The sequence below is a fragment of the Equus quagga genome, chromosome 3, assembly GCF_021613505.1.
Source record: "Equus quagga isolate Etosha38 chromosome 3, UCLA_HA_Equagga_1.0, whole genome shotgun sequence".
Taxonomy (NCBI): domain Eukaryota; kingdom Metazoa; phylum Chordata; class Mammalia; order Perissodactyla; family Equidae; genus Equus; species Equus quagga.
The window spans coordinates 12,678,481-12,693,700 of NC_060269.1; the positions used below are offsets into that span (position 1 = coordinate 12,678,481).

The following is a 15,220-nucleotide window of genomic DNA, read 5'->3' on the forward strand; positions in this document are numbered from 1 at the left end:
TATGTATTCTTGTGTGTCCAGCTTCTTTTGCTCAGTATAGTGTGTGTGAGACTCAGCTACATTGTTGCGTGTGTCAGTGGTTGGTTTTTATTTATTGTTGAGCAGTACTCCATCGTATGAAGGAATATACTGCCATATGTTTAACCCATTCTCCTGTTGATAGATGTTTGAGTTGTTTGCTGTTATGAAATTCTGTACAAGTTTTATTGTGTCAGTGTAGTTTTAATTTGCATTTTTTTCTTATGACTAAGGTTCTGAGAACCTTTTCAAGTGAATAAGAGCCATTCACATTTCTTTCTCTATCAACTTTTTTTTTTCAAAGATTTTACTTTTCCGGGGCTGGCCCAGTGGCGCAGCAGTTAAGTGCACACCTTCCACTTTGGCAGCCCGGGGTTCATGGTTCGGATCCCGGGTGCGGACATGGCACCACTTGGCAAGCCATGCTGTGGCAGGTGTCCCACATATAAAGTGGAGGAAGCTGGGCACAGATGTTAGCTCAGGGCCAGTCTTCCTCAGCAAAAAGAGGAGGACTGGCGGCAGATGTTAGCTCAGGGCTAATCTTCCTCAAAAAAATAAAAAATAAAAAAATTTTTAAAAATAAAAAAGATTTTATTTTTCCTTTTTCTCCCAAAGCCCCCCGGTACATAGTTGTGTGTTTTTGTTTTTTAGTTGTGGGTCCTTCTACTTGTGGCCTGTGGGATGCCACCTCAGCATGGCTTCATGAGCAGTGCCATTTCTGTGCCCCAGATTCAAACTGGTGAAACCCTGGGCTGCTGAAGCAGAGCGTGCGAACTTAACCACTCAGCCACGGCAGCGGCCTTCTATCAACTTTTTGTTCAGATCTTTGACCTATTTTACTTTAGGGTGGTTGGCCTATTTCTTCTCTATTTTTTAGAAGTTCTTTATAAGAGATATTAACTATCTGTTAGATATAAGTTGCAAATATTTTTACCAGTTTTTCATTGTCTTGCACTTATAGTGTCTTTTTGCCTTGCAAAAGTTTTATTTTTTCATCTTTATGTAATCACATTTATCAATGTTTTTCTTTATTGTTTCTGCTTGTCAAGCCATAGTTAGGAAACTTTTCGCACTCGTAGGTTACACAAGAATCCACAAACATTTTTATTTAGTACCTGCATGGTTTAATTCTCTGCAATGAATTCTATGCTCCATTTGGAATTTAAGTTTGCAGAGTAGATCCAATTTTGCCTTTTGCCATCTGGCTATGCAAGATGGGAAAATCATCCTAACATTATTTAGTAAAAAGTCTGTCTTTTCCCCAGTTATCTGAAATGCTATCTTTATTACATATTAAATGTTCTATGCAATTCTAGATTTTCTATTGTGTTCCATTGGTCTGTCACCAAACTGTTTTAATTACAGAGGCTTTATAGTACTGCTTTTTATGTCCGGAGCCCAGCCTCATTGCTCTACCTTTTCAGAGTTTGATTCAGAAGAAAGAAAGGATAAATGAAAGACGAGTTCCTCCCTCTTCCATTCTCTTCTCTATTTTGAAATGGGTATATAGTCCTATTTATTATGGAGCAGGAAGGTCTGTAAAGACCACCTTTCCTGAGTGCCCATGGAATGTCAGCTTTGGCACATGGAAAGTGCATTTCTGATCTTGTTGTCCCAGCATGTGTGTTTCATGAGATGAGCCTGTGGTTGCTGGGCTCCTTGACTATGCAGCTCAGAGCCTTGACCAACAGGAGACTGTCCATAATCTTAGATAGTGCATCTAGGATTAAAAATGCAGTCTTGAAAAAAACAACAACAATATACACATCACTGCATGTATACTCATCCCTTTTCTGAGCCGAGGGCCTTTATTGCCACTGCAAAATGTGATGGCAGTTACTTATTTAGAGAGAAGGATATATTTCTAGGCTCCTAGCCACAGGCCCTGAACAGATCCTTCCTGACATCTTATATCAACATTTCCAATATTTACAAGCTCCAGAAATGTTTAAGTTCTACTTGTTAATGCGTATTTAGAGCTGAGGTATAGCTTAGTAGACTAACCATAAGAAAAATAAGTTTGCTTCTTCTAATTTTCAAAGTTATTAAAGGAATGTGCTAAAAAACACCCCTAAGTGAGCCAGAAGTAGTACTGGAATTAAAACTTATCAACACAGCTAGGTTTTTGCCATGTTAATATAGATGCTCTCTTAATATACCTTAGAAATCTTAGTAAGTGCTAATGAATCTTCTAAAAAAGAAAACCTGTTTGTATCCAATTATCTGCTTTTAACACTACTTAAAAATTAGATTACAAGTTCCAAAAATACTTCCAAAGCTCCTTTTAAGAGTAAAGACTTTCCTTATTTTGAGTTTTTAATTGTTATTTTTATTATCACTAAGCAACATACCCGTTGTTGAATAGGCCAGGGTTTTGTAATCGCAGAAAGATCACAAGCTGTCATCAGCATCGCTCTGTTAAGGGAAAAAGAAGCCCAATACTCCTATTTACTTTCGTGCAAATATATACTCTCAGTAAATAGTTACTAATACAAAAGTTAAATTAAAACTCTCTAAACTATAGGGATGGTATAAAGATTAAAGAAACAGAATTTATACAGAAGCATGACTGATACAGTGATATCAGAGTGTCATGGTTTTGGTTACCCAGTGAACTACTGGAATTTGACTTCAAATTGCCTCATTTAGCTCCAGATTGGCACAAGGAGAAAAATTATTAACCTTTTGGCAAAAACTTGCCTGCTATTATTTTTTCACTTTGGTTTTCCATTCTCAATGATAGTATGATGAAAACACACTATTACTAATAATTAACCATTGAAGGATAACATCAGATATCCTACTGATAAAAGTCCTAAGAAAGAAAGAATTGTGGTGGGTCATCCTAAGTGACTCAACAAATGCAGTAAATTCCATGTGAAAAGCCTTTAAATTACTCAACAGTATCTGCTGGAGGAAAAGAGGGAAACAAGAGGACGGTGCACTTTAGTCCTTCCCTTGTTAGAGAAGTGAAAACCATGCTGGACTCTGGGGTCTGTGACAAAGCACTCTAGAACCCAATATGTAACTATCCTATGAAAATGATTCTATCTTTAGCACAGTTTTCCCATGTTGGATTCAAATATCTACCATTTAATACTTTAGTTTGAAGAAAGGGACAAAAAAGGCATCAGTGTAATACAGAAACACTCAAGGTAAAAGACTGTATCACTTGTCCCTCTGGGGAAACCCAACCCGGAAGTACATTCTCCCTAACCAGATAAGGCCACAAGGCAAACGGTTTCCTTCTGCTGTTCTCTCTCTTACACCGACTCTCTCACAAGAAATGAGTGCACCAGAGATTTCTAATCACTCTTTAAACCTATTTCATGAAAGATTTCAATAACACTTGCCGATTCAAATGGCCTCCCCAAAAGAAGACTGTCTACCTATATGAATGAACTACAACCCGAAAAATGAAGAGTGCGAGAGGCGACGCTGGGCGCTAGACCTAGAGTACTTCTCCACGAGCTCAGAGGTCAGAAGAGTGCAGAAGTGAAAACCATGACAGACTTGGAACTGAGGTTGGATTTGTTTTTTGTTATTGAGAAAACTGCTCCCTAACCACAGTAGCACGTCTACACTTTTCTAAGGCATTGTTCTGAAGAACATGTTGAGACTATTAAGTGAAGCACAACTATGTAGGACAGACAGCTGGGCATTTGTATATTGCTTCCTTATAATTTGCATGTTTGTTTGCAGGCTAAGTAATATCAATCTATTTAAAGAAATGTTGATTTCAAAATTGTAATAGCACTGTCCTTAGTATTGCTGTGTCTTTCTTTTCTTTATTATTGACCTTTTGTTCTTTTTTTTGGTCCAGTTCCTGCCATGGAAGGTAGTCACAGTAATAGCCAAGGGATGGTATCTGCAGCTAGGAGGGAGGGAAGGGGTGCAGATGAGGAAAACAGAAATCTTGAAGTTATGGCAGTGCTACTCTGCCATCACTCTCAAGAGAAGTCAACACTTCACAGCCACCTTCCTGCTCCCACAATCTTTAGGATGCTATTTTCAGCTCTTCCATTCCAAAGAATTGGGAATATGAACAAGGGAACCCTATAGCCTTGTACTGATACTCTACCACATTTTAAAGGTCCTTCTAGGGTGAAGGAGTGATTTATTCACTTAAATCTGCAAATGCCTTTCTTTTCAAGTCAATATTCATACTCAGCGCTTTGTACAACACTCTGGAGAATTCTGACAGCCTCTAAGATCATCACACTGTAACAAATAATTGCAAGAAAATCTGATAGTGATAAAACTTATTGGGTAGCACACCTTCAGCTTTAAGAATAGTAAACCTACTTACAAAAACAACTCCTTTTGATGAGGATCTTCCAAATTGAATTGATTTTTTCTTATAAGTTCAAAAAATTCTCCTCGCCTCCTTGAAAGTAAAGAAAAATATTTAGCAGTTATGATGAGTCCCCAGGCTCTTAGCCCTTTGGTCTACAAAGATTCATGGAATAAATTTTGGGGGGAAAAAATCTCTAATGGTTTTTTCCCATTTTAGAATCCAACATAAAAATCATCATTTAAAAATCTTTAATGCCTCACTTTCCTCCCTTCTACCATTTTCTTTGGTGAAACATTAAACCTCACCTAGTTTTTAACTACAGAGCACAAATAATGGTCATTTCATTTCTTGCACATGATTTTAAGAAAATGAAACAGAATGAGTTAAAAATTTGATGCCAAGAATGATTTAAGAAATTTTAAGTGTATGGCATAATAAGATCTATATGGTTTCAGTTTAATTTCATATATCTTATTCATATATATTATAGTCTAGGAGATAAAATGTTTGTAATAATTACTCTATGTCAGTATAAAGTTCTGAAGTGCTTCTGAAGCAAAGAAAGACCAAGTAAAGAGTAAACTAATTCTCATTCAGTGTATAGTGAATACCTCCTATGTGCCCACATTGTTAACTATCTTGAGAAGTCTTCAGACATGAGTTCTTTTCACAGGGTTTAAAATAAATCTAGTCAGAGACACAAGGCAAACATAAGAAGAACGTATATAACAAAATTGACTGTATGTGATTGAGTACCAAAAATGAAAAGCAGGTTTCATAAGTGTTCAGAGGAGAGACCCATGTGGCCTGGAAAGGTTGCGAAGTCTTTGTGGTTACAGGAATTTTTCAAATTCTTGGTATTTTGGTAATCTTTATTCTGCAATCATTTTGAGTAGACCAAAGTTTATTATATTTTCTTTTACCCTAATTAACTTTAAAGTGCTTTAAAATCTAATGAAGCAGACATTTTTAGATGCAGTTACATTTAGATGTACAACAGTGGATATCTGGTATGTAATTTTATGTCTGTTCTCTTCTCTTAGTTTTTACTTCTTATAAGAGTGGCTAAAATACAGATGCGAATCCCTGTACAGAGGGAGAGAAGCCCAAGGTCCAGGGAAATCGCATGAGTGTGACTGCTTGCCTCCCCTCACTCCCACACATGCAGCAAAGATCTCGGGCCACCTGTGGGAAACTCATGCCTGCCCAAATGCAGCAAAGACTTTTCTCACTTTTAGAAAGGCAGGTTAATTATGCAAATACATGCATACATCACAAATCCCACTCTAATGCATACTTTAATTTTTGAATCAGTAACTTCATTAAAGTTCTACATTAATACTCTTTTTGTGCCAAAATCAAATAAAAAGAAACCAGATTTACTTGTCTGGCACTCAGCTCCTTTTCCTGTTCACCTGCGCTTGGATGACAGTATAAAGGATTGTGAAATGGTCAGAACTTGGAGGAGTGAAGGAAAGGAGGAAAAGCAAATGGCCTTTATAATCTTTAGATTGGACAACCTAGCTTGGCATGACTTTTGAGATGGTTATTTGCTTTGTACATAGCTTCAGAGACATAGTAGTGGATAAACATCAGAAATAACTCTGTATTCTGTAATTTCTTCCATTAAGTCAGTCAAAGGAGTAGTCTTTTCTGGCTTCCTTTAAGAAACTGCTGCATGGTTTGATAAACAGCTTTGCCAGGACATTTGTCCTTATAATCTAAAAATTTCCCACCATGGATTTTCAAAGTTTGAAACAATGTAAACACTTGCAAGACCTGTTTATCTCAGGGTATTTCTTAAAACTTACTTAATGTACAGTGCTAGGTCTGTAGCTAAAATAGCTTGCTTGATTATTTTCAACGTGGTCTTATATTCTTCAATGGAGAGGCCACTGAGAATCTGATTGCCCTTTATAAAAGAAGAAAACCACCATTAGCACTCCACCTGGAAAAGCTGCTGACAAGACCAAAATCTGAAAATACAGTCACATATCTTAAACACATGCCTAGGATTCTGAACTCATGAATACGGAGGACACCTGCTTACTTAGAGTACATACCATAAAATAATGTTTCCCCTGTATGTTCCCATCGCCTTGTCATATAGGAAAAAACAGCTTCATAATGGTGCATCTGCCTACAAAGGCATGGTTTTTCCAACTCTTATACTCCTTAGGCCTAAAACCTAATATATTTTTTTCCTTTGGGCAGGTTAATTGCTAGAACCCAACACCAAGTGAAACACTGAAAAGTCAAAGCCATATTAATGATGTGAAGAACAGAGTGGTAAAACTTTTAAACAACTGATTATTTAAAAAATCATTTCTCAGGCTAGCCCTGGTGGCCTAGTGGCAAAGTTCAGCACACTCTGCTTTGGCGGCCCAGGTTTGGCTCCTGGGCATGGACCTATACCACTTTGTTAGTGGCCATGCTGTGCTGGTGGCCCATATACTAAAAAATAGAGGAAGATTGATACAGATGTTAGCTCAGGGCAGAATTTCTTCAGCCAAAAAATAATAATAATTTCTCTATGGCTTTTGTAATAAATCCAGTAACATTTTTGGTGCAAATTTATATAATTTTAACTTAACCAACATTGAGAACAGTGTGTCTTCCTTAGGAACATGCCAAAATAGATGAGTGGAGGGCATGAGCCAAAGGTGTGCCTACTGGTGGTATAAAGCAAGCATGGGTTGAAACACCTATAAGGAGTATTTAAAAAGTGGCTAATCCATATGCAAATTATTGAAAGTTTTCGCTACATAACCATTTTGTATTTCTTGCCTGTGATTTATAGAATAGCCACTTTAATCTTTCTCTAATCTTGAACTAAGTAAAACGTACCTCGGGTACTCAGAATATACTCAAAACAACATCTGTAAAGTGAATCAGATGTAGTTCCTAAATCTCAGGGCTGAGAAAAAATGCAGAAGCTTAGGAATGGGGTCTGGAGGCAAAGAATTTGTTCTAAGAAAGGGAAACTGCTGAGTGTGGTCAGCTGAAACCAGATCACTGGTTAGAGGATAATTAGACACTGAAATTGTGGCATATATCTAATTAATGAATCTGTGATTACAACCATAAACATTATTTTTAAATATTAAATCATTTTAGATTCTGGGCGAGACAGAAAACTATTCAGAAAATACCTTCTGATAGTTTTATTTATTTTAAGATAAAACCATTTCAAGTGGAAAAGGAAATGTCTTTTGGTGTTATATTTTTACTTTCCCTTCTAAAAGCAGAGGCTTTAAATTCTTGTGTATTGGTGCTTACAAAGACAGAATATACAGATAGGTCTACAATCAGATCCCTTATACGTTAAGTAATAACATATTACATATTAAGTTATGCTATCTAATAACAGAGGTAGCTATGATAGGAATATTGTTAAATATTATGCTTAAAAAAAAGGTTAGCGTATTTTCTTTCTTTAAAATGGAATAGGATATTAAAATGAAAGTTTTAGCTGAAGTGTAAAGATAGCAAATTCCAAGGAAAGTCCAGATGTTTCTGCTATAACTCGACATATACATTCCTGAAAAGTCTCAGTTCTGAGAAACTACACACTAAAAATAACATGGTTTATGAGAAAAACAGTGTTGAGGCAGACCACTATGCAACTTAATAACCAAAGCAAGACCAGATCAAGAACTGGTATATCTGGAGGTGACCTGGAAGCCCAGGCTGGCCAGTCTGGAGGCTGCCTCTGAGGGTAGGAAAGACGCACAAAAACAATCGAGTGGAAATGCTGGTTTGTGGGGGCCCAGGGAGAACGCAGAAGGAACTGGATTCCTGGGACACTGGGCTGGTCTAGGGCAGGCACCTCCCATGAGCCTTAAGCAGTCCAAAGCAAGGGAGCAAGTGCCCATTTTCAATATTCTTACAATAGAAAGAAAAGGGCTGCATGAGCCAAAGCCAAATGGACAGTGTTTTCCTTTTTTGCTGAAGATCAAAAAGATCAACTCCCATAATTCTGGCACCATACTCAAAAGAACTTGTGTATGAGACAGTACAACTTGTACATTATAGAGACATCATTCACCTACTTACCAATCAGACATGAACTAATTCGTACTAAACAATCACATACTATAGCAAAATAGTCTGTACTAGACCATGTGCAGGATTTATATGGAGGCTGCTAAAATTGGTTGTGTAGCTCTTAACCCTTCACCCACACTGAGGTATTTAAGGAGAGGTGAGACTGTGTTCCCCTTCACCTCAAGTAAGAGAGAGGGGCATGAAGTCCCTGCGATGCTTCCTGTAGTTTAGTGGGGTGGGGTGAGCTACAGTGGACTTGTACGTGATTCCCTCAGAAAATCTAAAAGGCAAGACCCAGGCGGCTGGCCACTCTGATGGTGGCAGTGAGGGAGAGGCTGCTGTTATATGGGCCGGCTTGCATTCTCCAAGTTTTAGAGGCTTGGGTTTGATTTAAGTCCTGTCTTGTTCAAGAGGACCACAAAGAAGGCTAAAGAACCTTAGCAGAAAGGATCAGATTTCCAGGAGCTGAGGAAGGAGTCCTGTGATGATGAAGCAGACACAGATGACCACTCGTATCAAGGGAACATCCAGTGGAAAAGCCCCACGATGAGGGTGCTGAGAGGGACCATGAAATCACCCACAGAAAAGCACTTGGCTCAAACACCTGTGAGTCACGAAGTGGGAGACATTCGTAACATTACCACTCTGGAGAATGTTCTTGCCCCTCCTCTGACCTGTTCTCCCAGTCTGGAGGGGAGGAAACTACTTGGGGCTTTGAGGGGAGAGGAAAGAGTTAGAAGAAACACTATGAAAGAGGCCAGCCAGGAAAGTTAGGGGAGAACCTGAAACTTTAAATCAAGTTCAAAATCTGGACTATTACACAGGACTGGACATTTGGTTTCTAACTTGAAAACTGTATACTGTGTTTTAAGACCTAAAGTAACTAGAGGGCTTCTCCTTACAGTACAGCGACCAGAAAAGTCCTGGGCTCCCTGAGTTTTCTTCTAGGGCTCAAGGATGAATGGCCCCACTGGGCAGATGTAAAGAGATGGAGGTAAACTTGCTTTCAGATTCCATAGCAGGCATTGTGTTTGTTCAACGTTATAGTTACGACTTCATTGTCTTATTATAAAGGTAATAGGTGCATACAATAGATAATGTGAATAATGAACAGACCAAAATAAGAAAATAAAAAGTACTGATAATTTAACTAGACAGAGACAACCATTGTTAATGCTTTGGTGTATATTATCTTATTTTCGTTGACAGAAATATGTCTAGCGTAGCATATCATATGCTTTCTTACATTAATAAATACTCATTTAACCAAGCTGTTGACTAGTTTCATTCCTTAACAAAACAGTTTGTTAATGGTTAGAAGTTTCAATAAAAAGAAGAAAACGTATTTGTCTTGTGAAAGCAAACCTTTGACAAAAAAAAAAAAAGCAGAATTAACTGAAAGCCATGAAATACCAGTTGTGTTTGTTTCTAATCTGGAATAACCAAATAAAGGTGTGTAACCCGATTTCCCTTATCAGGCAACACTGAGACAGTATTGGTTGTCTAGAGAAGTGAGGCTGTGAAGACCTCAAATGTTTTGGCTTTGCCTTCCTTACCCAAAAAGGAATAAAGCATGCTCAAGAATTTATGATGCTGGGAATAAATCCAAAACTTAAAAATAAAACTGAATTTATAAAAGTCTCTTTTAAAATTCCACAGCCATAAATTAGGTACTTACTGGACTGTTAAGAATCATCAGGCACTGGTCAAAATGATGATGCTCCATGATTGAATGGCAGTAGAGCTGAGCAAGTGGGTGTTCACTTCTGAAAAATATTTTGTTGAAGAAAGAAAAAAGTTTAAAAAATTATCAATTTCCCCAACATGTCAGTTTATCAGTTTTTTATTATTATTAGTTAGCTAAAAAAGAGGCTATTTCACAAAATTAAACTAACAATTTTCTCTCCTTTTCCTGAGAAAAGAGTGAGGTAATCTCTGGGAAATATATATAAAGAGTCAAATTATTTTCAAATACCAGTGCAACTGCTGCCCATTCAAAGTATGAAAAATTTCATTAGTTTTAATGTTGATTAAAATAGTAGAAGGAATAAAGACAAAGGACTAACTTCTCTAAACATGAAAAAAAAACCTCTGAAATAGTTGTACCGATAATATTTTTCAATTTCAAAACTGCAGTTAATTTAAAATCTGAAACAAATTTCCATGCTAGCCTTTTATCTGAAACAAGGATGATGGTCAGTGTATTCATGTGTGCCTACATATAAGAAAAGAGTTGACGGAGGTGCAGTTCACTGCGGTGTGAGTGATGAAAGGCAAGGAAAAGGGGGGCATCCCCCAGTGAAGGAAGTCAGTGCACATCCCCCTCTAAAGGAAAGAGGGAGAGAGCTGAGTTAGAACCTCCCCACGTGCCATCCAGGTGACTTCAGTGTGGGACATCCTGGTTGCTCTCTAAACTGAATCAGGGGAAACAGCAGAGATGAGCTGGCTGAGTGGAGAGAAGGGAAGGGATATGACACTCAGTTCATTATATGTAACAGACAGTCACAAATCAAGTTCTAAAGCATGACAAATCTAGTCCTCCACCTCATATTTCTCATGACCCTTCTTCATATGTGAATATAAAGTACAATTTCCACTATTTCTTCTTTTTAAAAAAAAAGTTAAAGTTCCTGAGAATCTCTGTTCATAAAATTTATAGGACAGGGATTCATGAATTGTAAAGCACCATACAAGTGTTAGATAATACAACTAATTTGTCATTTCTTTATACTTCTATATGAATCCTTATTGTACTTTCCGTTTAATTTGTTGAAGATAAAGAAGCTACCCAAGATGGAAGAAATGTAACACAGGAAAAAATGAGTAGAGTGAGAGAAGCTTAAGGGAAAACAAACAGTAAAATGAAAATAAAGGTAAGAGAATGGGTAATCTCATCTGTTCCTATGGTTAATCTACCACCGACATTGCTGACTCCAAACTGCCATTTTTTGTTGTTGCTCTTGTAACCTTTCCCAAATTAACTTGTCTGCTTGTTTTCTTTGCTCCTTCCATATTTAGTGAGTGGTACTGTGGGTCAGATACTGTGCTTATCAGTGGACAATGGGGTGACATGGGATGGAGTAAAAGAAGATTTAAAAAAAAAATTAAATTTGCTGGAATCAAGACTGGAAATGCATGGAGACTATTGGGAGTTAGTTAGGAGACTACTGGGGAACTGTGCCAGTAACTGAGATAAGAGTCTGGATTAGAGTGACGGAATCCCCAGTAAAGAGAAGCAGAGTTATCTCAGAGCTGTTCCAGAGGTAGACTAGAGACTAGGTTGGGAATAGATCCCGATGTTGGGACCTAAAAAGAAGGGGAAAAGTATGAAGGCTAAATTTCTGTCTTGTCATTTACTGACACAGGAAAAAAGGGAGAAGATGACTAGGGATGGGGGATCAAGTGGGGAGATGACTAGTTGAGTGCTGGATCTGTTGATTTTAAGGTCCCTGAGGTACACCCAAGTGGGTATAAATGTCTGAACTCAGGTCTGGGCTGGAGATACCGATTTAGAACACAACATGCAGATGGCAATCCAAGCCATGGGAGTAGATGAGACAATCCAGGCAGACAGAGTAACAGAGGGCCTAGGATAAACAGAATCGATGATCTCCCTTCTGAATCCTGCCTTGTATTCTATATTCTCCATTTTGGCAACAGCATTTTCTCCTCACTCATACTAGATATGCTGAAGTCAACTTCAGCCTAACAATTGCAGCCTTCCTAATTCACTCCACTTAGAAAAGGAGAAGCTTCTAGAGTATCTGTTATTTTCATTTATATACTTAATTCAGGACATACAGCCAGGTGTTAGCTGTTTATAAGTCTATTACCCTGTTAGGTAAACCTCTTGACTTTGATCAGATTTGTTTTCCCTAATGATAACAATTGCCATTTACCGAGGGGCTATATAACATTTCAGGTACTGTGTTAAGTAGTTTATATTAATTTTTACAATACTTCTGTATAAGAACACAGCTCACCACATCAAAATCCCGAGCCCCACCTCCTACTCCAGCCATTGACATTGCGTCCAGTTTCCTGCAGGTGCCACTTAGAAGGTGCCTTGCCCTGGCCCACGGTGAATACCTCTCACTGCCGCCTTGCAGTTCTCTGACCCCACAGCTGGTGCCCACAGGACTCTCTCTCTGCACTCGTGCTTGTTCAGCCTGCAGTGTGGAGGTAAGGCTTACAGAGGTCACCTGTGACCAATGGGGTATGGGAGCTTATGGATAGCTACCCCCTCCCCTTTTGTCTCTTTGTCTGTTTGCAACTGTTCTGGGTCTTATTTCATAACAGTTCTCAAAGGCACCTAGCAGGACTGAGCACCAGCCGCCTGCATGGTGGACAGCTGGATAACTCATCCCTCTCCTGGCTTTCCCTTCTTCCCTGTTCCACACTCCCAGGCCTGCATTCCTGCTCCCTGGGATCACATGCACAAATAAGCTAGATGCATGCCAGCTTTTGTCTCAGCCTGTGCCTCTAGGGTGACCCAGGCTGAGAGCTCTCTAACATTGGCATTTTAACATTTGTTTTTTAGACGACCACAAGTTCAGAGAGATTATCTGTCTTGTTCAAGGTCAATATAAATGGCAGAGCTGGGATTATAACACATCCTCCTCACTGCATCCCACTGGCTCATGACTACAGCACTTTGCACACAGTATCCACTCTCTGACCTAGTTAGAAGCTGGACTAGAAATGCGATTAGGTGGATACAACACAAACATAGTTTAAAACTTCAAACCCACATTACGTTTTTAGACAACACAGAAAGGAATGTTTCACATTAGAGAAAATTCTTGGCTTGTGAATTAGATGAATGCAAATTATTTGTTTGCCTTTACTTACATTCTAAAGTTACAGATCTATCAATCAATAAAAGGGTGACAAATGCCCCAAAATTCTTGTTTACAAAAAATATTCATGGAAAGCAATGTATTCTATAGCTTGTTGCTTTTTATTCTTTCAGACACAAGGCTATGTTGCCTCTTTATTTGAGGTCCTGTCAGAAGGACCCATTTAAACCACTATTGCTGCAGAATTTTATTTCCACACTGATGTCAGTGAGCATTGATGGCCTGGCACACTCTCCCTGCATTTGCCTCTTGTCCTGCAGTTTGTTGGTCCATCATGCGAATAGCATTAGGATGCCAGTGCAGAAGTCAGAGCAATATTCTAAAAATATAAAGCTTTAGAAAACAATAGAAAATAAAGGCTCTGTAAGAAAAACCATTCCTGCCACCCCAGTATTCCTTTTCACTGACTGTAACAATCATCCCTGATTTTGCTTCTCATCCCATATATATTGCTCTGGGCTCAAATCTCTTTACTCTTTGTAACCCATATCAAGCCTATTTAATTCTTTACTTCAGTTTCTCTCCAAATCATCACTATTGTCTTCTATCAATCAGGGGTTATTTTCCCTTCCCATTCTCTGCAATCACATTCGATGACATATTCAAGCTGATGATTCATTTGACCTTTTGGCCCCATTTCTTTGACCTCCTTGACTCTACTGATTGTCTCTTTTCACATCAACAATAGACACTCCTTTCTTTGTTCCACAGCTTCCAGGTGCCACTAGGCATAGTATCTTTGCTGCTCCCTGATCCACTGTGGGACAAAGCAAGATCTTGAACTCCTAGCTGTCCTTAATAGTACCCCCTGTGAAAACAGCTAAAACCTGTAGAGCGTTTAGTTGTGCCAGGTACTGTTCCAAGCACTTTACATTTACTTATTCTCCTTAATCCTCATAGAAAACTCTATGAGATAGAAACTGTCATTATTCCGTTATACAGAGAAGGAAACACAGGGAAGGAGGTTAAATGACTTGCCCACGGTCACATGGTGAGAGGAGGAGTCAGGATTCACATATGCACCCAGGCATCTGACTCGCATTGGCCCTTAACCATAACCATCACAGCCACTGTGTGGTGGTCTAAGGACTAACTGAACTTGTATATATAAAGTGCTAAAAAGAGTTCCAAATGCCAGAAGATAAGGGCTATATTAAGTGTTAGTTTCTATTATTATTACTATTCTTAGCTACTGACATTAGGACTAACTGAACTTGCACTTTATTCATATTCAGATCTCCAGTCTCTCAAGCCCTTCAGCCTTATGAGGTGATCTCATTCCTGGCTAAAATAGACTCTAGCCAGTTTGACCTTCACAAAGTGTGATTCCTGTGCTGTCTTTACTGCCCTGTGAAGTCTCTCAGAGCCTGCTGACCCTCTGTTACCACTGTGCCAGTCCGTGACTCCAGCTCACTCCTGCTCCTGTCACAGAGCAGAGAAGACCATGGCACAGAATGAGTTCTCCCAGGACAAATATATGTGGTCTGATTGTGGTTACCAGGAAATTTTTATTTCGATTTTACTGAATCTCTAATTTTGGAAAAAAACATCCATTTGATCATTTTAACTCTTCTAACTACCATCCTATTTATTTTCTCATTGCCAAACTCCTACCCTCCATCCTTTTCATCCCTCCCAAAGCACGCACACACATGCACACATGCCCCCCAGTTCCTTCCTTTTCATCAATGGCACCATCATTGTTCCACCCTCTGGGACTGGGAGTGATGATTTTTCCCCCCTTCATGCATATAACTAACTGTCCAATATTAAATTACAAAAAGTTTCTCTCTCCTTTAGTCTCTTCCTGTCTCTCTAACTAATATGTGATTTTCACCATATACCTAACTTGTTGTAACAGCTTTCTAGCTAAACTCTGTGGTTCTAATAATTACCCATTTACCTTGTACCTTATTTTCAGACTTTCTTCCTAAACAATGTCTTTATTACCCACTGCAACGGCTCCTTGTGTTTTTGCTATATCAAATCTAAAATGTAC

General features: G+C 38.6%; 1 protein-coding gene across 1 annotated transcript in view; it reads right to left on the reverse strand.

Annotated features, from left to right (window-relative positions):
- The window catches only part of PDE5A (phosphodiesterase 5A), an 81,225-nt gene that overhangs the window by 11,563 nt on the left and 54,442 nt on the right, over window positions 1–15,220 (reverse strand). Inside the window, exons 13-16 of the mRNA XM_046656726.1 lie at window positions 10,041–10,128; window positions 6,127–6,227; window positions 4,328–4,405; window positions 2,370–2,433 (exon numbers count right to left, since the gene is read on the reverse strand). Of these exons, the coding sequence (XP_046512682.1) occupies window positions 2,370–2,433; window positions 4,328–4,405; window positions 6,127–6,227; window positions 10,041–10,128 (331 nt within the window). The remainder of the gene's footprint in view (window positions 1–2,369; window positions 2,434–4,327; window positions 4,406–6,126; window positions 6,228–10,040; window positions 10,129–15,220) is intronic.